We start from the raw sequence: 25,048 nt of genomic DNA, 5'->3' as shown, positions 1-25,048 counted from the left end.
TCTGTTAAGTAGGTGGAAGATTTTGAGTGTGAGATCACAGATTGTAGGTGGAGATACCATTTCACCCCAAAAGGCCAGGCTTCCCCTTGAATGGAGTCCAGTTATCTATGACTATATGGTTGCACACCCCTCCCCCCCCCCCCCTCCAAAAAACCCCCCAAAAACCTAAGTACATACACTTTTTTGTACATGTGAAGTTGATGTGAAACAATGCAATCAGATCATGATGCTAAATTGCTAAATATTGATAAAGATTTTACAATTAACTTAATACATTTACATTTTTTTCTGTAGTTCTTTTATTTCTCCATCATAAGAAATGGTTTTGCAGCTTCATCAAAAAGGCTTAGTTCTCAAAATTTAAACTAATACATTATAATGACAAACTGCAAAAGGTTTAAAAGTTCATTCGCAAGAAGCAAATACAGACTTTAAGAATAATTCTATGGTTTTAAAGGAATCTTGCCCATCATATGTCGTTTAGAATTCTTCTCTGGTTTTAATAAAATTATATAACATTTTGGGAGAAAGATGCAGAACAGGAAAGCAAAGCTGGAGGCCAATATAGCAAATATCTCCACAGCTACAGTGAATTTTCCAGGGGAGCTGACGTAAGCTGGAATAAAGGTGATCCAAACTGCACAGAATATGAGCATGCTGAAGGTGATGAATTTGGCTTCATTAAAGTTATCAGGTAACTTCCGAGTCAGAAAAGCCAAAACAAAACACAAAATGGCCAAGAGCCCAATATAACCTAGCACAGCCCAGAAGCCTATAGGTGAACCTAAACCACATTCCAAGATGATCTTTTCCTTGTTGTGCTTTAGATTTTTGAAGGGAAAAGGAGGGGAAATTGTTAACCAAAGCAGACAAATAAGGACCTGTATGAGAGTGAAAGCAAGAACACTGAGTCTCTGCTGTGGAGGCCCAAACCATTTCATGACATTACTGCCTGGAAGTGTAGCCCTGAAGGCCATTAACACCACTATTGTTTTCCCCAGAACACAGGAGATGCAGAGGACAAAGGTGATACCAAACGCTGTGTGACGCAGCATACAGGACCACTCGGAGGGTTGACCAATGAAAGTAAGTGAACAGAGGAAACACAGAGTCAGAGAGAAGAGCAGCAGGAAGCTCAGCTCTGAGTTGTTGGCTTTGACTATTGGGGTATTTTTATATCTATAGAAAATGATTGCTATTATTATTGTCATAAATGCACCAACAATTGAAATGGTTGTTAGTGAAATTCCCATAATTTCTTCATAAGACAAATACTCAATTTCCTTCTTTACACATTTATCTCTGTGTGGATTTGACCAATATTCTTTATGGCATTGTTCACATGTAACGGAGTCTGTCAACAAAGTGTAAGAGAAATACAAAGTGTTATTGTAATTGCAGGGGAAATAATAGACAGATGTAACAGTTTAATGAAGCAACTTTGTTGCTATAATTACTTATCACCAAAAACCTCTGGAAAAGCTCCTGAGCTTTACACTAGTTTGGCCAAGTGTGTGAGACACTGGTCCTGGAATCCATGAAACCAGTTTCACAGTTTTGTGATTTCCTGATGAAATGCACTTGATTCAAACCTTTATGTTATGTGTTGACTGATGTGTATAAAAAATTTGTTTAAATAGGGAAATCACCCAATTGTCCTGAATTATGGCTCCCCAGTAGCTAAATTCGTCACACTTGGTTTATGCTAAATTGTCACAACACTAGAAGGAAATTCGTAGAAAAACATGTTAAAAGATACACAGCTATCAAGAAATGTAGGTTGGAAAGTGTAGTGATGGCTATAACAGTGTGTTTCCCTCTTTCTTCCCTTACCTGTTATATTACTGATCTCTCCTTCAGCACATGGTATACAATCAAAGCAGCAGACAGGCTTTCCTTTCTGCACAGCCTTCCTGGTGCCTGGAGGGCAGCTCTCACTGCACACAGATGTTGGCACCTAATGATTCAATGACACAATTTCCAATTTAAATTGTTCATATTTAAGTAATTACTCCAAACAAAGTGGCTGTGCTGAAGGATTGCTGTTTTCATTGTTGAAATATACTCACATGATTGCTACTTTGTGCCCACATAATTGTGGTCATGTTTACTGCTAATCGATTGTGAGCAGGAAAAGAGGAGTCATAAAATCCAACAGTGACAAATTCATGTTGATGTTCTTTACTTCTTTGCCAGTTTATTATCTCATATCTTGCAGCTGGGTCACCATTTTTATCAAAATAAACTTCTTCACCATCTTTAGTTTTAAAACGTACCCTTTTAAGGTGTTCTAGAAACTGAAAAAATAGAGTTTGTTTTTTAATTGCATTTTAATTAGTACTCTGTATACGACACAACTCTAAGGTCAAATTATAAGAGCATACTATTTACTTACTGTGAGAGGATCAGGCTGCTTCTTTGTAGGACATAAATTGTTTTGGCAACCAAGAAGGTCATGCAGTGTATGGGCAACAGCATATACCCCTTTATACACGTTACTGAAAATTGGCAGGAGTGACATGTCTGTGAATGTGTTTTCCACATCAGACAGTTTCTCTTTACCTGTGCACATTCTTGTATCCCCTGAGTCATTCTGGGTAATGTATTTACATTTAAACAGAGCTTCCCAGAATTTATTGAAAATGGCAGTGCCAGAAGATTTCAGTGGATTGATATCTAGAATGAAGTCCTTTAGACCTGTCACCTTTGTTTTAGGGATAGCTAGCCCTATGGCCCCTTGTAATATGTTGTTCTTATCCAGTGTGGCTACAGCTGAATCAGAGATCCAGCTTTCGGTACCCACCAACTGGTATCCAGTGATATTGTGCTCAAAAAATGCATGCAGCAGCATCTCAAAGTCCCAATGAACAAGAAATGCCACTATCACTCGAGAAGTGGAGCTTTTTATCTGCTCAATGATTCTCATAGTTTTTTCTTTTGAGTAGGTTCTAACAAATGGAAGGGAATATTCTAAGCAGACTCCTAACTGCTCTGCAACTTTAGTAAAAGTAGCCATACCACTGTTGCCATAGTCATCATCAGATCTTATTGCACCTACCCAGGTCCAGTCAAAGTGCCTTACCATTTCTGCCAGAGCTCTGCTCTGGTAATAATCACTGGGAATAGTGCGCAGAAATGAAGGATATTTCTTTTTGTCACTGAGGCATTCACAGGTGGCAAAGTGACTGATCTAAATACAAATTGATATCATTATCCCAAACATTGCTTTCTAGCATCTCAATCTTAGCTGTGTTCAAAAGCCAATAAAAGCACAACGTAATGTTTGTGGTTGTGCTACTACTCACAAATGTTGTGGTAATTTCCAATTGCAATAGGTATAACATTGATATGTAAATTATATACTTACTATGGGTACGCTGAAAGGTCCAATACTCTTGGCAATGGCCATGCATGGGGATGAGGCTGTGTCCCCTATTATGGCTTGTACTTGGTCTGGCTTTGTGCAGGGCTCACCAAGACCTGAGTTCACATTTCCATTAATAAGTGCCATAGCAACTTTAACTCCCATTGCCATGGAACTACAGGTGTCATAGATCTTATAGCCCAATGAGACACCAGGCAGTAAAGAGGAACTGTTGTTGATCTCCTCTATTGCAAAGATCAAGGACTGTGAATACTGGAAGGCTCTGAAATCAAGACTTGTTAAAGAAATGCTACTTGTTAAAGAAACACAGAAACATATTAGGATTCATACAAAGCTATATCACTGTGTTATTCATTCTCACAGAGTGTAATGCAGTTAAAGTGCCTGTGACGCCTTTACTTATACTGCTTACCTCATGCACTTAAGTGGAGGTGGCATTGCCACATATGATAAATCTCTGATCTCCCAGCTGCTGTGGAAGGGGAATATCCCTCCAACTATGATGTTACCATTCTTCCAAAGCTGTGGGTATACAGTTTCTCCTTGTAGGGTACACGCAGTCTCATTAGCTTTAGAAAAATTAATGATGGCTATTACCACATGTAGGAGTGCAACAACAGGTTCCATTCACTTATCTTGAGTTCAAAAGGTGGCTAAAAGGTAGTGTGCCAGGTCTTATGCTACAGCTGGCAGAAATGGAAGGACATGTGGTATTTATACACATGACAGTGCAAATCTTCATTATCCTGGTACAACGCATTCACAAGAGGTGTGACATTCTAAAGTTATCAATTATTCTAAAAAAAGCATGCCATAAGCATCTTAGTTCATGTCTGTTCTTATGTCTCATTTGGAGAATGATGAGTTTTCGACCTATTGCCTCGTTTTTTTTTTCTTTTAACAATTTTTATTCATTTGGGAATTCCCAAAGGTATCTGTTTCCAGCAGATTTTTCAAGTACAATCACTCACTCTTAATAATTTTATAATCAAATATCCAACCAAACCATATTTCTCTATCTAATTATTATATAATACTAGTAATGGAACACAGTTATGATAGTATTCTTTTTTTCACAGTTTGCAAAAGGTTTGAGAAGAATGTATTCTGAATACTGGCCTTCTAGGAATTAGCAGTTGTAGATATAACACCAGCACAACAATAAACCAATAAAGGGACTTGGTTTTGTTTGTTTGCTTTTAAGATGTTAGTGTTGTGACTTTGTAAGCTGTTAGGCTTTTTAAAGCTATTTGTGTTGTGGCTTTCTTTTTTGGCCAGAAACATGACATAAATACATGCCAAATTTAAAGTCTTTTGAGATTACAGGCTTGTCTTAGTGGCAATACTTTTGATAGCGTGTTCTTACTATTATTTGTAAAGTACTTTAAATATTTAACTTCTGACACATTTCTGCAGCCATTGCCTTAGTACCTCCCTATTTGCCTTGGTAATTTGATAAATAATAACATAAGAGATCATTGTCTTTTAAATTTCTTTTAGATATGGACTTGTCAGTGTAAGTTGAGATGAACATGTGATGCTTAAGGAAATGTGTTTTTACATCACTTTGGGATACTGTATGACAGCTAAGTTAAAGTGAACATGCATTTTCATAACAATAACTCCTTAATACTCCTTAATACTGGAGGAATTATATTTAATGGGGGCTTCCTTTGGAAACCATCCCAATTCAGACATATTCACTCACTGACTGAGTCTCTTTAAAAAAAAAAAAATGCTTGCATGAGAGGTCTTTGTAGAAGCTCTTTTGGCACCAATTATATCTGCCTGTCTTCATGGATGTGTCCTTGCAAGCTTTGCACACCTGAATTTGGGCAGTTTATCCCTTTATTTTTAGCAGATGCTCTCCAGCTCTATCAGACTGGATGGCCAGCATTTGAAATAGGTCTCTTTACATATGTTCGATGTGGTTTGGGGCTTTGGCTGGGATACTCAAGGATGTTCAGTGACTTGCCCCAGTGCCACTCTTTTGGGTCACCCTATGCTTCAGGTCATTGTTATGTTGAAATGTGTATTGAAAATAAGAGTAAATAGTACTTTTAGATTGCCTTGTGCTCATTAAATAAATTATGGTAAAAAGAGTCTTAATGGCATTTTTTTAAGTTCCTTTTTACAATTATTCAGATGAAAACTTTTTTATTTACCTGGAGCAGTTATTTCAAGAAACTCTTAGCTTTTGATTAAAAGTGAGAACCTAATCATTAATTAAGAGACGAAGTGGCTTAAAATGACAGAAAACTCAGAAATGGTTGGAGATAGCTATATCTACCTTTTGTGATGACCAAATCTATAATACGCAAGAGTAGTCATTCTGCCCAAGAATAATCAGATTTCGGTAAGATACAGTAAATCAAGCTTTCATTCTACCATTAAATCACGGAGATATGCTTTGTTTGAGAGAGATGATACGTAATATGAATTTGTGCTATTTTGCAAAGATTATGCTTATTTGTAAAGTTTAAAAAAATATTAAAATATGTGCAGCAGTTGTCTGAGTGAACCTCCAGAAGCCACATCTCATTAATGGAAAACAAAACAATATTTAAGAGATCTTTTTTTTTTTAATTTGAGAAATTTTAAGTGAACATGTTCTTCAAATGGCAATAGGTTTTTGCTAAACTCTGCTGGAGGTTAGCATTAAAAGCCCATATGACTTTTAATAAAGCAGAAATTGGTTGATCTGAGCAAGCAAGAGTGTGAGAGTAAGTGTTATCTAATTTCCATATTATTATGTGTGATATCTACTTGTGCTAAAAAAAACAAAACATGGTGTGTTGTTATAAATGCTAATGAATATGCATTTTATGTCAATGAATTTTTGCCTTTTAACAAAAGGGCTACTGATGGCTACATACCTACTGTTACAGGGGTTATTTTATCATAAAGTAATCGAACTTTGTCCCACATTTGTGGTCATTTTGTGCTGTCTGGATTGCGTTCAATGCATTTCAATTCGTAAATCAAAACTAATTATGGCAATTAATAAGAACTACCAGAAGTTTTCCAAAGATGATGTTTCATTAAATTGTTTAACATACATGCTCCTTTACATAAAACATTTCAAACAGAATGTTTATTGACAATTACCCTACTAGTTTTCAATAGTTTTTTCTGTCTGTTTGTTAGGCTGTTAGTATTATATTATTATTATTATTGTATTATATTATTGTGCAATCTTATGGCCATATTTGTTAAATGCTCAGAGAATATAAATGAGCATGACACCTTTTAATTTCTTTTCAGATTTCAGTTCTGGCAGTGTGATACTAGACATTTGATACTGTTTTCGCCATTCCATGTTTCTGCACTCTGAATGCTACTAAAATAATTTGTACATTTCTCCCAAAAGTAATACACTTTAAATATATCTCTTAAATCAATGCATTTATTCCTTGTAGAGACCACACTCTTTTGGTGGGGCAATAATAACACTGCTTATGTTTCTGAGATATTTGTATATTAAATTCCTTTTTTGAAGTTTATCCGTTCTTATGAGAATCTAGATCGGGATATTTAAAGAATTTTGTGTCATTTAAAACTATCATTTTGAAATAGTTAAAGGGAAATTAAAGGGAAGATTCCCTTAAGATTGATAGCTGTTTCTTACCCTCTCCTGGTGGAATGCTAAAAAGGCATTTTCACATTTTACCCAAAGATGTATTTTTTAGGTCATTCTTACTATTAACACTCTTAGGCCTGACCAGTCAAAGAGTTTGCAACAAGTGATTCATTTTAATAATAAGGACTATAGTTAAGTATTCAGCTATTGTTTGGATAGAGTCCAAACTCTTTTGGGGATAAAGTTGCATTAGAGATGAACATTGCTTAACATTGTTTATAACAACTTGAGGAAAACTCTCTAAATGAAACTTGGTTGTAAATCAACCTAGCTCACCATTTTAGCTGATATTTTCCATCTTAATATTAGGTAAATTAACCCATTATTATATAAACAGCAAAGATTTATTTTTTGTAGTATCTTCTCAATATAATGCAGCTGTTTCAATCTGTTTTACGTCCTTTACTTTAATGTTTCTGATGCTGATTGTTCTTTATAAGAGAAAAGTACAGAATGTTATATAGTTTTCCCAATATTATTTTAATTTAAACTCAGATAGTTGTTTCAATGAAATTACATAACATTTTGAAAGCAGACTGCAGAATAACAAACCAAACTTTCTTTATGCATTTATTCCTCTGTGGGTTTGACCTATATCTCCAGATTCCTATGAATGCTTAAAATAAATGTTCCTAATTTTTAATAAGCTAAGACTAAGGATGCAAAGCTTGTATGGTTTATATAGGCAGTATTAATGTTAAATATGTATACATGTTAATAGTGAATATGTAACAAATGACTTTTTTCAGTGATTTTACATAACAAAAAAAAAATACAGATTTTAATTAATCCTTTGAAATTGTAATCACACCTTGTAAACCAGGATCTCTCTCTCTCTCTCTCTCTCTCTCTCTCTCTCTCTCTCTCTCTCTCTTTGTATGTGTGTGTGTGTGTGTGTGTGTGTGTGTGTGTGTATATATGCACCAGCCATAAGGTTTATATGTCGCTTCATTAATAGTTAATATGTAGACTATTGGCTTACTTAATTGGCATTTTGCCCATAAGTTGCTTTTTATTGTTTTTCTCTGGTTTCAGTATTATTATGTAACACTTTGGAAGAAATATACAGAATAACAAAGCAAAACTAGAGGCCAAAATGGCAAATATCTCCACAGCTACAGTAAATTTTCCAGGAGAGCTGACATAAGCTGGAATAAAGGTGATCCAAACTGCACAGAATATGAGCATGCTGAATGTGATGAATTTGGCTTCATTAAAGTTATCAGGCAACTTCCGTGCTAGAAAAGCCAAAACAAAACACAGGAGAGCCAAGACTGGCCATGTAGATACACACACACACATACACACACACACACACACAACACACACGGACATGGGGAGGAGTCTAGGAGGAGGGGGCTGTGCTGTGACAATGGGAATGCAACAACGTCTATTATACACCTACAAAGCTATTGAAATTACTCTATTAATAATGATCTGTCATTCCACTAATATCCAGTCATCAATGGGCCTGTACTGAGGCATTGAACAGTGATTACCTCAGTTGAGGCTGGCTCATAGATTGTTCACTCTGTTACAGCACACTTTTAATTTAAAGTTATACATATTAAAGAGGTCAGTGATTGTAGGTGCAAGGTAAGTGTTTAAAAATATGTTGTTGTAATAGTTAGAATTCTGAATTATACAAATGTTAGCAAATATAATGGAACATACCATTTACATTATCAGCATTTTGCAGATGCCCTTATCCAGATTGACTTACGTATGTTTATCGGTATGACAACATTTGTGTTTTCTGGGAAGTGAACCTATGACCTTGTTATCACATTGTTTTAACTTCTCTTTCAGGTAGGCATTTGTAATTACATGCACCTTTTATTTAAGTTTCAATGTAATTATGAAATAATTTACGGTAGTTAGGTCTTGACACACCAATTACAGTATTTTGGCCTGTAACAATACAGTGGTGTGAAAAAGTGTTTTTCACCTTCCTGATATTTTTTTGTATGTTTGTCAAAAAACGTAAATGCTTCAGATCATCAAACAAATTTAAATATTAGACTAAGATAACACAAGTAAACACAAAATGCATTTTTTAAATGAAGGTTTTTATTATTAAGGGAAAAAAAATCCAAACCTACATGACCCTTTGTGAAAAAGTGACCCCCCCCCCCCCCCAGTTAAAACATAAATTAACTGTGGTTTATCACATCTTTGGAAAGCTGAGTTAAATTTCTCTAGCCACACCCAGGCCTGATTACTGCCACACCTATTCTCAATCAATAAATCACTTAAATAGGACTTGCCTGACAAAGTGAAGTAGACGAAAAAGATCCTCAAAAGCTAGACATCATGCTGCAATCCAAAGAAATTCAGGAACAAATGTGATCTATCAGTCTGGAAAAGGTTATATAGCCATTTCTAAAGCTTTGGGACTCCAGCGAACCACAGTGAGAGCCATTATCCACAAATGGTGAAAACATGGAACAGTGGTGAGCCTTCCCAGGAGTGGCTGGCTGACCAAAATTACCCCAAGAGTGCAGCAATGACTCATCCAAGAGGTCACTAAAGACCCCACAACAACATCCAAACAACTGCAGGCCTCACTTGCCTCAGTTTAGGTCAGTGTTCATGAGTCCACCATAAGAAAGAGACTGGGCAAAAATGGCCTGCATGGCAGAGTTCCAAGATGAAAACCACTGCTGAGCAAAAAGAACATAAAAGCTCGTCTCAGTTTTGCCAGAAAACATTTTGATGATCCCCAATACTTTTGGGAAAATACTCTGAGGACTGACAAGACAAAAGTTGAACTTTTTGGAAAGTGTATGTCCCATTACATCTGGCGTAAAAGTAACATAGCATTTCATAAAAGGAACATCATACCAATGGTAGTGTGATGGTCTGGGGCTGTTTTGCTGCTTCAGGATCTGGAAGACTTGCTGTGGTAAATGGAACCATGAATTCTGCTGTCTACCAAAAAATCCTGAAGGAGAATGTCTGGCCATCTGTTCGTGACCTCAAGATGAAGCGCACTTGGGTTCTGCAGCAGGACAATGATCCAAAACACACCAGCAAGTCCACCCCTGAATGGCTTAAGAAAAACTAAATTAAGACTTTGAAGTGGCCTAGTCAAAGTCCTGACCTGAATCTGATTGAGATGCCATGGCATGACCTTAAAAAGGTGGTTCATGCTCAAAAACCCTCCAATGTGGCTGAATTACAATAATTCTTTAAAGATGATTGGGCTAAAATTCCTCCACTGCGCTGTAAAATACTCAATGCCATGTAAAAGACTCACAGGACCATGTAGGTTTGGATTTTTTTTTCCCTTAATAATAAAAACCTTCATTTACAAACTGCATTTTGTGTTTACTTGTGTTATCTTTGTCTAATATTTAAATTTGTTTGATGATCTGAAGCATGAGTGACAAACATGCAAAAAAAATATCATGAAGGGGGCAAACACTTTTTCACACCACTGTACATTTGCTATATTTGTATAACTTGCAAATTCATCAAGAACTTAACTTTCTGTCTACATACTTTAAACTGTTTAAAGTTACCTTTCTGTCAAAAGTCTGGTGTTACACTTATTTTGATGTAAAAAAAAAAAAAAAAAAACCTGCTGAAGCCTATGGCTTTACTTTCTGCTCCACTCATTGCTTATTGCTAGTCTAACTGAATGTTTCAGATATCAAAAATGATATCTGATAGCTGATCTGATATCTAATGATCTGAATTCTGACAGTATCTCTGTGATTGTTAAGAAATGGCCATATTACAACAGGGGCCAGTTTTTCAATCTGGACTAAATTTGTTTGGATAATCCCCTTTTACCTATCTAGGACCAAATTGAGCTCAGTTATTTTGTCACGATTTTACAAAATGTTCATGTATTGGAAAATGCTTATCCAAACTGGTCCAGATTGGTATTTGGAAATCTTTGTCTTATAAGTCAACTGCCAGCTGCTGGACATATATTAGTTCCTTTTGAATTAAAACAAAAAAAAATCCATAATGAACCACTTCAAAAGTTTCAATCCTCACAAGCTCCTCATAAGAAGTTGCAGGGTATCTGGATTCATGGTTGTCCTTACCTTACTTCTGCTTTAAATTCTTCCTTCCTATAACCTGCTCTATGGTCCTTAACTGACTAGTAACAGTGGCATTAACATGACCACAGATTGGAGCCCAAAGAGCCAACTTCTTTTATGAAGTAAATGCTTTTTTCTGGCTCGGAGTAATAAATGTACCCTTCAAGGTAACTTCAAAATATCATACACCTATCATGTTTTACAGTGTTTATTACTCTAAGTTGTCTTTTATGTTATTTCTGCAAAACAATTGCTGTTCATCCACCCCAGAGCCACTTTGCTATGTAGTATCAACATAATCCTCTAATTTGGTATTGACCTAGATTTTCCTTTAATATATGTGTGTAATTATATAACATTTTCAAAGAAAGCCTACAGAATAAAAATCAAATATTAAGATCAAAATCACCAGTATCATAAAATCCTTATGAAGAAAGATGATGTCTTCTAAAATAAGAACCAGATTAATGTTTCTCCTGTCTGTACTTAATATTATTATTGCATTACTTAACTGGCATTTTACCCATAATTAACTTTTTATGATTCTTTTCTGGTTTTAGAATAAATATGTAACATTTTGGAAAAAAGATACAGAATAGCAAGCCAAAGCTTGAGGCTAAAATGGCAAATATCTCCACAGCTACAGTGAGTTTTCCAGGAGAGCTGATGTAAGCTGGAATAAAGGTGATCCAAACTGCACAGAATATGAGCATGCTGAATGTCATGAATTTGGCTTCATTAAAGTTATCAGGTAACTTCCGCGCTAGAAAAGCCAGTACAAAGCATAAAAGAGCCAGGAGTCCTATATAACCCAGCACAGCCCAAAAACCTATAGATGAGCCTAAATGGCATTCTAGAATAATCTTATCCTTGTAGCGCTTTAGATTTTTTAATGGAAATGGGGGGGAAATTATTAGCCAAAGTATACAGATAATAACCTGTATGAGAGTGAAAGCAAGAACACTGAGTCTCTGCTGTGGAGGCCCAAACCATTTCATGACATTACTGCCTGGAAGTGTAGCCCTGAAGGCCATTAACACCACTATTGTTTTCCCCAGAACACAGGAGATGCAGAGGACAAAGGTGATTCCGAACGCTGTGTGACGCAGCATACAGGACCACTCAGAGGGCCGACCAATGAAAGTAAGTGAACAGAGGAAACACAGAGTCAGCGAGAAGAGCAGCAGGAAGCTCAGCTCTGAGTTGTTGGCTTTGACTATTGGAGTATTTTTATATCTAAAGAATATGACTCCTATTACTATTGTCATAAATGCACCTGTAATTGAAAAGGTTGTTAGTAAACATCCCATAGTTTCCTCATAGGACAGATATTCAATTTCTTTCTTTATACATTCATCCCTCTGTGCGTTTGTCCAGTAGTCTTGATAACATTGTTCACATTTAATAGAATCTGCCATGAAGGTATAGAAAAACACCAAAAAAGAGAAGTTAGATATGCAGCAAAAGTTGTGAGAGTTTTAAAAAGCTCAATCTGTCCTTTAAAATCTCAATCTGTCCTTAAAAACAAATAAAAAACTCAGAACATCTGAGCATACAAGGTATAATTATTGCAACAACAACAATTAACTGTAACAACAGTGACAGCAACAAAAGCAATACTAAAAGTATGTTATATTTGTTACCATTTTCTGGGGATTTATGTACCTGTTGTATTACTGATCTCTCCTTCAGCACATGGTATACAGTCAAAGCAGCACACAGGCTTTCCTTTCTGTACAGCCTTCCTGGTCCCTGGAGGGCAGCTCTCACTGCACACAGACATCGGGACCTATAATCAAGGGAAATACTTAATAGCCTGACACTAAAAATTGTGTTCAAATGTTTTTTGTTTTTATTTTGCATACTTAAAATGCACATTGTAAGAGCAGACAAGCTCACAAGTAATGCATTTACTGAGAATGTGTTACTTCTTGTACTCACCTGATTAGTATTTTGTGCCCACACAATAGACGACATGTTTACTGATTATCACTGGTGAGTAGCAAAAGTGGAATCATAAAGCCCAACAGTGACAAATACTTGCTTTTCTTTAATCGTTTGCCAGTTTACTATCTCATATCTTGCAGCAGAGCCACCATTTTTATCAAAATAAACCTCTTCAAGCTCTTTAGTTTTGAAATGAGCTCATTTGAGGTGTTCTAGAAACTGATTAAATAAAGCAAAATTGCAAAAATAAATAAATAAATAAATAATAATAAAAATCAAAGAAAACACTGCATTTCAAATTATATTACAACATTTTGGCAGGGATTTTGAAGTAGTGCTAAATGTGCATTCCAAATCTTGTGCCAAAGCATTAACTCACTGTGAGAGGATCAGGCTGCATCTTTGTAGAGCATGTTTCTTTGCAGCCCAGAAGTGCATGTAGGGCATGGGCAATAGCATAAACCCCTTTATACACATTATTGAAAATTGGCATCAGGGTCATGTCAGTGAATGTGTTTTCAATCTTAGACAGTTTCTCTTCACCTGTACACACTGGTAAATCATCTGAATCATCATGCTTTGTATATCTACAATTAAACAGAGCTTCCCAGAATTCAGTAAAAATGGCCTTGCCCACAGTTTTTAGTGGATTTATATTTAGAATGAAGTTCCTCAGACCTGTGACCTTTGTTTTAGGGATAGCCAGTCCTATGGCTCCTTGCAGCATCTTGTGCTTATCCATTGTGGCCAGTTCTGTATCAAAAATCCAGGCTTCAGTTCCTACCCACTGATATCCAGTTATATTGTGCTCAAGAAATACACTTAGCAGAATTTCTAAATCTAAGTTGTCAAGAAACCCCACTATCACTCGAGAAGTGGAGCTTTTGATCTGTTCAATGATTCTCAGAACTTTCCTTTGTGAGTAAGTTCTAAAAAATGGAAGGGAATATTCTAAGCATATGCCCAACTGCTCTGCGACTTCAGTAAATGCAGCCATCCCACTGTTTCCATAGTCATCATCTCTTCTTATTGCCCCCACCCAGGTCCAGCCAAAGTGCCTGACCATTTCTGCCAGTGCTCTGCTCTGGTGGTAATCACTGGGAATAATACGCAGAAATGAGGGATATTTCCTTTTGTCACTGAGACATTCACAGGTGGCATAGTGACTGATCTAAAATCAGATTGACATAGTTATCTCATAGTCAATATGTTGTCAGCTTTCCTCTATCTTAACAGCACATCTAATTGTAAGTCCGTTAAAAAATTATTTTTAGCTGCATGTTTCTTATATCCTTGAAAATAGGGTTGTAATAAACTACTGATTAATAATACTGTATGAGTACTTACTAAAGGAATGCTGAAAGATCCAATACTCATTGCAACAGCCTTTGACACTGATGAGTATGTGTCTCCTATTATGGCTTGTACTTGTGCAGGCTTTGTGCAGGGCTCATCCAAGACTGTGTTGTCATTTCCATTCATAAGTGCCATGGCCATTCTAACCCCCACTGCTGTAGAACCACAGGTGTCATAGATTTTGTAGCCCAGTGAGACACCAGGCAGTAAAGAGGAACTGTTGTTGATCTCCTCTACTGCAAAGATCAATGATTGTGAATACTGGAAGGCTCTGAAGTCAAGACTAGTTAGGAAAGTTAAAATAGAAACACATTAAACATTTTATTTTTGCTGTATAATTGTGAACCATGGAACTGTATTTTATACAAAATAATGTCTAAAATACCTTCTTTTGCGTCTTACCTCATGCACTTCAGCGGAGGTGGTTTAACCAAGTAGGACAAGTCTGTGATCTCCCAACTGCTATGGAAGGGGAAAATTCCTCCAACTATAATATCACCAACTTTTGACAGTTGTGGGTATGCAGGCTTTCCTTGCCGATTACAAGCAGTCCCATTAGATCTGGAGAAATTTATGATGGCCATTACCACATGCAAGAGAGCTCCATCCACTTATTCAGAGTACAGATAAAGTTGATGTTTCAACTAGTTGAACAGGAGGGAGTTGTGGTATTTATACAGATGGAAATACAAATCCTCTACGGTAAAGTTTCACTATTGTGCTGCAGTCAGAGGAGGAGTGACTTTCAAATGCTTTGTAGGTGAGGAGGAGGATGGTGGGAGTTGAGGGGTGTAGCTTGGCAAAATTTTAAAATAAACGAGTCCGTGACCTTCTGTCCAAGAAGTGTTTTTAGGCAGTGCAATCCAACAATGTGCCACATGTTTGGTATGAAAAACTTTATTCTCAACATTGCCAAAACTGACTACATCTGTTTGTGAGGTCTTTACATTGCTGGAGTCTACCAGTTTGACAGGAGTGTAGGGACGGGGCATTCTGCATGAAAGAGACTTCTCAGCAGTGCTGGCCTCTGGAAAGGGACATCCTTATATCGATACGTTTTACTTGTCTTGAGTTACATATGTCATGAAGAGAGAGAGAGAGAAAAAAAAAAAAGGGTTTATGGGATGGTTCATGTTAACCCAAAGAATGCCTCCACAGATTAGTAATCTGAGGATTTCACAGGATTTGTGATGGTTTTGTCCACTGAACATGACACCTCCATGGCAGTAAAAAGCATGTAATTTAGAGGTTCCACAACTTTTGTCTGTGGAAGAGTATAACGTGTACATGCATGGAGTGGACAGGACAGACCTATTGTGAAAATCCTATGAATATTAGCACCTTAGTGGCCTTATAAGTGGCTTTGATAAAAACCTATATTATTTTTCATGAGTGTGACATCTTACTGGATGCAGCTGACTTCAAAAAATCAGTGGTAGAAGGGCTTCTACAGAGCGGGAAATGCGCTGATGCAAGTGAAGATATAACTAAATATGGAACTACTTTTCCTTGGCTAGGATTCTGCATCAATGCCAGACTGTAAGTCTGTTCTTCTAGCAAGAGGTCAAACATTTGGAGGAACAAGAGGAAGCACACTTTTTTTCTGCAGGACCTACCAAGACAATCCTATCCTGTGTCTCATTTCATGCTTTGAACTGCACCACACCACTATGGTCTATAGTAAGAGACGGCGAGTACATTTTTTTTTCTGTTGATTTGTGTTTGCCTGTTGTTATGGCTAGTGTGACACTATTAATGTTTATCATATATTTATTTGAACATAAATTGCAGTGCATTTGGGTTTTATTTTCCTACAACATGCTTTACCCTCCCTCTTCTGTTCTGCCTGCTTTTCCATACAGAAATACTTATGTACTTGCTTGCTCTCTTTCTCTCTCTCTCTCTCTCTCTCTCTCTCTCTCTCTCTCTATCTCTCTCTCTCACTCACACACACACACACACACACACACACACACAGAGCAGACCAGCTATGCAGCCTACGGGTTTCTAACTGTACACGCATAAACTAGACCTTAAGTAGATGGAGTTCGCTAACCTAGGTTAACGGTTATGTGTACAACAACCCTTTAAATTTGCCTATATAGGCAGGACTCAGTTTAATTAGCCTTGAGTGCTGGCCATTCAACCTAGGGGCCCCACACTTGGCAGGCATAAACTAGGCCATTGAGAGATGACATACACTGAGTTGCATGGTCTACTTTGCATGGTTGGCTTTCTATGACCCTTTGATTTTGGTCAAATAGGCCAAGTGTATTTAAGTTGTAAAGGTCAAAGTAACATTCCAGGCTGGCGGACCAGTCCACACACTTGGCATTAGGGAGATGGCATACCCCAGGTTTGAAGACCCTAGATGAAAAGATTGGTCCTCTGTGACCCTTTATGTTTACCTATAATATTCTTGTTTAGGTGCCATTTTGCTGATCATTTTATAATTTTGTTGAATGAGGTCTATATACATTGTGATGCCACACATTTGACTAGATTTTTTTTTTATGTGAGGTAAAACAAAACTGTGATTTTAGTGTGTAGAATATGTGGTAAACATAGTAATATATTAAAGGTTACTTTAACTAATTAAAACAAGCATATGGATGGACAGCTTTCAGTCATGGCACTGTTGCATAAAATTAGAATATTTTTACATCACTCATATAACTTAGAGAAAAGCATGATATGATTTACATATTGTAGGTTTTCCTTTCAGTGTAAAATAGATGATGTATTTTATAAATTCCACTATGCAGTAGTGCTGCTTTAACTAACCCTTAGAAGAAGAAAAAAATAGTTTCTGTTACTTTTGTGTATGGAATCTTTGCGTTTCCACAACACCTCAAATCCAGTATAACAATGACTTATATTCAGGAAAGGTAAATGAAACAGACAAGTCCTTAAATCCTTCTTAAATGTGTCATCAAGAACTACAAGGTCTTCAGTCCGTCAGCCTTTATTTAGGCTTGAGTTACCATGTAGCCAGGATAATACAGAAATAAACAATCATTAAGTATTGAAAAAATTAATCATAGGAGTAAATGTATTAGTATAAAAATATCAGTCAAATCAAAATAAACTTGTTGCAAAAATGACTTAAATACAATAACAGGGATAAAATGATAAAAATAATTAAAAGTATAATAAATATAAAATAATAACTAAAACACACCAAACATACTACAAGTTAAACAAAATCAAATTAAAGTTAGAAATTAGAAATTAAAAGTTTTAAATGTGTGACAGAAACACACAAAGTTTCCTGTGATGAATTCCAGCTCGCTGGTGATCTGTGATTAAAAACAAATTTTTCTATGATACTGAGTGAAGCAGGATGCAAATGCTGTGAAGAGGGACATTTATTATGGGCAAATCCAGTATCGTAATCATAGGGACAGTCTAAAGTCAAAATACTGGGGGTGTCAGATGAGGAAAAAGCCTAAATGCATAATTATATATATAAACAAAGAAACAAATCAGGCAAGGAATAATACGGGCCAAAACTTCTATAAACCACTTACTGGCAAAATGCCATGGTACATCACAAAAATAGTGTAAATAATTTATCTGAATCATCCCAGTGACTGGATTAACCTTCAGGTGCCAAGTGCTTTTACTTAATTGGGAAATGTTTTGGATTCGAGCATAAACACAGAATAGTAAAATAAGAAATTAAATTGAGAACAGGGAATCATAATAAAAAGAACCCAAACTTTTCATACATGGTCAAAATCTTTGAGAGTAGTTGTGGCTGCATATCTGTATATCACATCCAGAATAGACAATAGCTTTGCTTATACAATATTGGTGGCAATACCATTAATATATATGTATTTAACAATACTGGTTAAGTGTCGAGCCTTGAGGAACCCTCTTATTACCAGTAGTAGCTATGATTTACTTTGTCACCGGGACACATATTGCTTTCTATCCAAGAGTTAATTTCTAATTCAGTTGGTAGCAGTGTGGTCAAAACCAATATTTTGTAGATTTTTCAAAAGTAAAGAAGTACACAGATCAGTAAAACCAAAGGTCACAAAATAACTACTGATCCTCTCATAATGTAGCAGATGAGCACATTCAAGAGGGTTAGGATGGGGCAAAGAATACAAAGTGGCTCATGCAATATTCTGTAAAAAGTTATATTATAGTAAGTGAAAACAAATTAAAGCTAGTGTAAATATCTAAACTTTATAATTCTGAGATTGTTGTAAGAATATTATAAGGTTGTTCAACTTTTTTGTAGATATTAGCAGATATTTTTTTCTTCTTTTAAGCATCATCTTGAAACAAAAATATATGCCAATATAGTGAAATACTTGTGTTGATACCTGAACTTGTGCTAAATTTAATAGTGTCATTTTGTATTAAGATTCTTTTGAATGTGTAATTAGTTCTAAAATGTTGATCAGCTAAGGCTAGGTTTGTAAAGGCTGTATGCTTTATACAGGTCATATAAATAATAAACATGTATACATAAGCATTACTAATAGTAATAGTAATTATATATCACATGTTGCAAAGTTTTATATTATTGTTTTTTTTTCAAGTAAAATACAGAAATTGTAAGTACATTTGTAGAATTTTTAATAGTACCTTACTAACCAAGTTGAGCATCTTCAGATTCTCTTGAAACTTTAAAATAATTTGTTCTAATATATTATCCATCCAGGTACAAGCTTACAAGCTTACACAGGTTATTACCCACAGCATTAGTAAACATGTACATTATTAGCTCACTTATTTGACATTTTATCCATAAGTTGTTTTTTGTGTTTTTCTCTGGTTTCAGTATGATTATGTAACACTTTGGAAGAAATATACAGAATAACATTCCAAGACCAAGTCCAGTATCTTTGGAGTCTTTTAATATTTTAAAATAATTTGTTCTAATATATGTCCATCCAGGTTTGCACAGGCTATAACCTTATCCAGATTAATGGTAAATATGTAGTCTGTTAGCTCACTTATTTTGTATTTTACCAATAAGTTGCTTTTTAGTGTTCTTCTCTGGTTTCAGTATGATTATGTAACACTTTGGAAGAAATATACAGAATAACAAGCCAAAACTTGAGGCTAAAATGGCAAATATCTCCACAGCTACAGTGAATTTTCCAGGAGAGCTGACATAAGATGGGATAAAGGTGATCCAAACTGCACAGAATATGAGCATGCTGAATGTGATGAATTTGGCTTCATTAAAATTATCAGGCAACTTCCGTGCTAGAAAAGCCAACAGAAAACATAAACTAGCTAGAAGCCCAATGTAACCCAGCACAGCCCAGAAACCTATGGATGAACCCAAATGACATTCTAGAATAATCTTGTCCTTGTACAGTTTTTGATTTTTGAAGGGAAAAGGGGGGGAAATGATTAACCAAAGCACACAAATAAGAACCTGTATAAGTGTAAAGGCAAGAACACTGAGTCTCTGCTGTGGAGGCCCAAACCATTTCATGACATTACTCCCTGGAAGTGTAGCCCTGAAGGCCATTAACACTACAATTGTTTTCCCCAGAACACAGGAGATGCAGAGGACAAAGTTGATCCCAAACGCTGTGTGGCGCAGCATACAGGACCACTCGGAGGGCTGACCAATGAAAGTAAGTGAACAGAGGAAACACAGAGTCAGAGAAAAAAGCAGCAGGAAGCTCAGCTCTGAGTTGTGGGCTTTGACTATTGGGGTGTTTTTATATTTGAAGAATATGATTAAGATTACCAGTGTCATAAATGCACCAACAATAGAAACAGCTGTTAGCAAAATACCCATAGTTTCCTCATAAGACAGATATTCAGTTTCCTTCTTTATACATTCATTCCTGTGTGTATTTGACCAGTAGTCCTGATAGCATTGTTCACATTTAATAGAATCTGTTGTGAAGTAAGAAGAAAACAATTAAAATTGGAAGTTAGATACACAGCTGAATATAGGACATATGTTTGAATTAATTTAGTTTGTTACAAGAATCGCATCTCTTAAAAAAGGAGAATAACATTTCACTATAAGACTTTTAATCATGGCAGCAATTCCATCATCCTCCCCTTCCCACCATATTTGGGTGATTTTGTACCTGTTATATTACTGATCTCTCCTTCAGCACATGGTATACAGTCAAAGCAGCAGAGAGGCTTTCCTTTCTGCACAGCCTTCCTGGTGCCTGTAGGGCAGCTCTCACTGCACACGGATATTGGGACCTATAATCAAGGAAAATATTTACTTGCCTGTATAAGTGTTTACTTAACTACTTTCTTCAGTTTCAAGTATCATCTCCATTTGAGGAGTTCTTAAGTTAAGGTCAAAGTGCAAATCTTACCTTGTTAGTATTTTGTGCCCAAACAATTGAAGACAAGTTTAGTGTTAATCGACTGTTAACAGGGAAAGTGGAGTCATAAAGTCCAACAGTAACAAACTCGTGTTGCCTTTCTTTACTTGTTTGCCAGTTTATCACCTCATATCTCGCAGCAGGGTCACCGTTTTTATCAAAATAAATTTCTTCACCCTCTTTAGTTTTGAAACGCACCATTCTGAGCTGTTCTAGAAACTGAAGAAATAGAGCAAAGTTTATTTGTTGATAGAAGTTTTTTTTTTATATTATTTTAAAAAAACAGTAAAAACACTGCATTGCCCATTAAATTACATCATTTTGGCTGGGGTTTTGAAGTAGTGCTAAATGTATGTTTCAAATCTTTAAGTGCAGAAACATTAACTCACTGTGAGAGGATCAGGCTGCTTCTTTGTAGAGCATGTTTCTTTGCAGCCAAGAAGGTCATGTAGGGTATGGGCAATAGCATAAACCCCTTTATACACATTATTGAAATAAGGCATCAGCGACATGTCAGTAAAAATGTTGTTCATTTCAGACAATTCCTCTTCGCCTGTGCATGATGGTGAGTCCTCTGAATCATTCTTGGCTTTATATTTACAATGAAATATTGTCTCCCAATATTTAGTAAAAATGGCACTGCCTGCAGATTTCACTTGATTTAAATCTAGAATGAAGTCCTTGAGACCTGTCACCTTTGCTTTTGGGACAGCCAGTCCTATGGCTCCTTGCAGTATGTTGTGCTTGTCCAGTGTGGCTAGCAATGGATTTAAGATCCAAGCCTCAGTTCCCACCCACTGGTATCCAGTGATGTTGTGCTCAAAAAATACATCTAGCAAAATCTCTATGTCTGAAGGATCAACAAATCCAACTATCACACGAGAAGTGGAGCTTTTGATCTGCTCAATGATTCGTAGTACTTTCTCCTGTGAGTAGGTTTTGGAAAATGGAAGAGAATATTCTAAGCATATGTCCCACTGTTGTGCAGCTTGAGTAAATGCAGCCATCCCACTGTTACCATAGTCATCATCTCTTCTTATTGCCCCCACCCAAGTCCAGCCAAAGTGCCTGACCATTTCTGCCAGTGCTCTGCTCTGATGGTAATCACTTGGAATAGTGCGTAGAAATGAGGGATATTTCTTTTTGTCACTGAGGCACTCACAGGTGGCAGAGTGACTAATCTATAATATATTAAAACAGGTATAACACATTTTTTCATTAGAGATTTATATCCATTGCCACAAAATATGACATTAAAATTGCTGAATACATTACTTCACATGCTTGTTTTTTCTAACAATTAAAATAATAGACAAATAGACAAATTTACATTTATAATCACTTATTTTTTAAGAGTTTTAAATGTTTTAATGGACATGTAAAGTAATTGCTTAATATCGTACTAAGGGAATGCTGAAAGGTCCAATACTCTTCGCAATAGCCATGGATGCTGATGAAAAGGTCTCTCCTATTATGGCTTGTACCTGGGCTGGTTTTGTGCAGACCTCACTTGAGACTAATTTCTCATTTCCATTAACAAGTGCCATAGCCACCTGAACCCCCACTGCTTTGGATGTACAGGAGTCATAGATCTTATAGCCCAGTGAGACACCAGGCAATAAAGAGGAACTGTTGTTGATCTCCTCTACTGCAAACATCAATGACTGTGAATATTGTAAGGCTTTGACATCAAGACTGGAAAGTAAAAGAAAAATACATCGACATTACTTTAAGATAAACTCTTAAGCATCCTACAGTACTGTGTTATTCTTGACATTTTAATATATTACATGTTTACAAAGTGTCTGAAATGCTCATTTCCTTTATTGCTTACCTCATACACTTTAGTGGTTGTGGTTTAACCAAATAGATCAAGTCTGTGACCTCCCAACTGCTATGAAAAGAAAAAATTCCTCCAATTATAATATCACCATCCTTTGATAGTTGAGGGTATACAGACTCTCCTCGCAGGGAACATGTAGTCCCATTACATTTGGAAAAGCTGATGATGGTCAATACTACATGCAAGAGAGCAAATACAGGCTCCATCCACATATCCAGGTCAAATTGTAGAGATAATGGTTAAGAATGTCTGATAGATCTGATGTTTCAGCTGGTTGAACAGGAAGGATATGTGGTATTTATACAGATAGATTAGGTACATTCTCAGTGGTACAGTTTTACTGGTAGGCCCATGTCAAAGGAGGTGTGACTTTGAAATGTGAGCAGAGTAGCCTTGTTTAGCTGTGGATTAAAATCTGCTTGTCAAATCTGTACCTGTTTTTAGTAAGTAGTTGGGCAATCACAGCTGGGCCCCATTCAAAAAAGATATGAGGAGTTGGGAATGGGCCATGGGGCCATGGACACAGTAATTTTGGTGCTAAAATTTGGTGCTATACTGCAGAATGATTTCAACACCTAGTTATATATTGAGTGACTCTGACATTAAATATGAGTAATGTTGTAATTGAAAATAATAATAAAAAAATACAATTACAAAATGGCGGCCAATGACACAACTTCGAGAATAAGTGTGATCTAATTACTATACTGTGGTGTGGATTTTTTTCTTGTGTCAGCAGCTTTTACTGTGTCATTATTATGGAGAATATATATATATGTATACACACACACATTTTTTTTGTCTTTTTATGTTTGGCTTTTATCCCTGCAGACACTTTATGCATTCCTCTTACTCTACGCATAGAACTGATAAATCAAGGAGCTACCATTATTTAGTATGATTTTTGCCTTTTACTACTAGGGAGTACAGCCTAATACTCGGCTACCCTTGATTTGGTTATAATCATATCGTTGTTGTTTTGTCTGTAGTCAGATGATGGTGGAAAGTGACTGAAGTGACACATTTGTGATTGTCTTGAAATAAATATTTTAGATTTTGTAAATTGTATGATTCAGATTCATGAATTTACCATTTGTAAAAGAATTTCAAGCATTTGATTGACTGATTAATGTACCAGTCATGCTTTCTTTCTGTTACATCATTGCTATGCTTACTGACTCTCAGTGCCTCTTATATTCAGATCAATGTGAACATATTTGGCTATATCAAATATAAAGATTGTAGATAATGGTGAATCATGAATCTAATACCTGCAAGAGGTTAAAAAAAATATATTTCAGACATGTATAAGGGCAGGCTACAAGAAGGATTTGGATAGAGAGCATACAATTGAAGGCAAGGACTGAAGTCTTTCAGACTCAACAATATAAAAACTCAGCAATATACCTGAGGTTAAGAAATACAATGTACACTTTGTTAAAATGTGATTGCAAGTCAGATCGAGTGAATGTTTCTGAAATCAACAATAAGTTCTAAATGTATGCTCAAGTTCATTCAAAACATTAATTCAGCAGCAGAATGAGGTAGTATGGTGTATGGTGCTCCTGTTATACCTTGATAAGGTACAAGGCAGCACATAACATAAATGCGACATGCCGAATGTTTTGCCTTACTAACAATGTATGTGTGTTTTTGTTGTTTCTGTCTAGATGTTACATATAATGTTCTTGTAAAATGATTCTAAAGCTTCTTCTCAATTCGTCCAGCTTCTTATCAGTAACCTGTTAAGTATATGACAATTCCACAAGATAGTAGAAAATAGCAAACCTATTTTTCCAACATCTAATCTCATCCTTGAATGACAAAAGTGGTATTTAAAAATTTAAAATTACCTCTTTATTAGATGTATACTTTTTATCTAGATGTATTCAAGCTTTTTGCATTTTTTCACACTTTTTTTGAGCAGAGAATGCTTTATAGAGTCCTACATAATAAAGCTAATTTAAGATATTTTAAGACCTCTTTAATGTCACAAAATAACTACCAATCTGCATGTAATGTAGCAGGCTATTATCGCTACAGATGAGCGCATTCAGATTGATAACAACAACAACAACAACATTAATAATGTATTCAGTTTATAATGAGCTTTTCTTAAACCCGAAGACTACAAATCAACAATAAGAAATATTAAACAGATTGATAAGTAAACAATAAAATAAAATATCAAAGAAATAAAGTCCAGTCTAAAAATATGGGTTTTAAGTAACATTTTAAATCAATTCAAAGTAGAGAATTTTAGGAGCATTAGGTAGAACTTTCTATAATCATTGTGCTCTACAAGAAAAATCACTTTCACCCAGGGATTTTGCAAGAAGGCTACTGTAGAATGAGAGAACTAACAGAGTCTAAAGAGCAAAGATAAAAGGCTGAAGAGTTCAAAGCAGCTCATGCAAGCTGTAACCATAAAAATGGGTCACTGATCTGTTGACCACCGAGCTTATGACACGTATGACATTATTCCAGCTA

At 35.9% G+C, this 25,048-nt stretch overlaps 2 protein-coding genes and 1 pseudogene across 2 annotated transcripts; all 3 read right to left on the bottom strand.

Moving 5' to 3' along the window:
* Positions 1-443: 443 nt before the first annotated feature.
* LOC113592359 (extracellular calcium-sensing receptor-like) lies at positions 444-4,012 on the bottom strand. The gene is made up of 6 exons (XM_035525121.1): positions 3,798-4,012; positions 3,368-3,659; positions 2,396-3,190; positions 2,070-2,297; positions 1,834-1,957; positions 444-1,354 (listed from the first exon to the last, which is right to left on the bottom strand). The coding sequence occupies exons 1-6, from the start codon at positions 4,010-4,012 to the stop codon at positions 444-446; spliced, it is 2,565 nt and encodes an 854-aa protein (XP_035381014.1).
* A 7,571-nt stretch (positions 4,013-11,583) lies between these two features.
* LOC118241161 lies at positions 11,584-15,375 on the bottom strand (annotated as a pseudogene).
* A 3,980-nt stretch (positions 15,376-19,355) lies between these two features.
* LOC113568652 (extracellular calcium-sensing receptor-like) lies at positions 19,356-22,764 on the bottom strand. Its single transcript, XM_026996833.2, has 6 exons — positions 22,550-22,764; positions 22,119-22,410; positions 21,105-21,896; positions 20,707-20,934; positions 20,464-20,587; positions 19,356-20,263 (listed from the first exon to the last, which is right to left on the bottom strand). The coding sequence occupies exons 1-6, from the start codon at positions 22,762-22,764 to the stop codon at positions 19,356-19,358; spliced, it is 2,559 nt and encodes an 852-aa protein (XP_026852634.2).
* Between the last annotated feature and the right edge of the window lie 2,284 nt (positions 22,765-25,048).

Source organism: Electrophorus electricus, chromosome 4, assembly GCF_013358815.1.
Source record: "Electrophorus electricus isolate fEleEle1 chromosome 4, fEleEle1.pri, whole genome shotgun sequence".
Classification (NCBI taxonomy): domain Eukaryota; kingdom Metazoa; phylum Chordata; class Actinopteri; order Gymnotiformes; family Gymnotidae; genus Electrophorus; species Electrophorus electricus.
This window is presented reverse-complemented; position numbering and strand designations above follow the sequence as displayed.

Coding starts and splice junctions, on each gene's coding strand:
- LOC113592359 (XM_035525121.1), bottom strand. CDS start 4,012: ATGGAACCTGTTGTTGCACTCCTACATGTGGTAATAGCCATCATTAAT. Junction 3,191..3,367: donor GACCTTTCAGCGTACCCATA/GTAAGTATATAA, acceptor ATTTGTATTTAG/ATCAGTCACTTTGCCACCTG. Junction 1,355..1,833: donor AGAGATCAGTAATATAACAG/GTAAGGGAAGAA, acceptor CTTTGTTGACAG/ACTCCGTTACATGTGAACAA.
- LOC113568652 (XM_026996833.2), bottom strand. CDS start 22,764: ATGGAGCCTGTATTTGCTCTCTTGCATGTAGTATTGACCATCATCAGC. Junction 22,411..22,549: donor CAACCACTAAAGTGTATGAG/GTAAGCAATAAA, acceptor TTTACTTTCCAG/TCTTGATGTCAAAGCCTTAC. Junction 21,897..22,118: donor GACCTTTCAGCATTCCCTTA/GTACGATATTAA, acceptor AATATATTATAG/ATTAGTCACTCTGCCACCTG.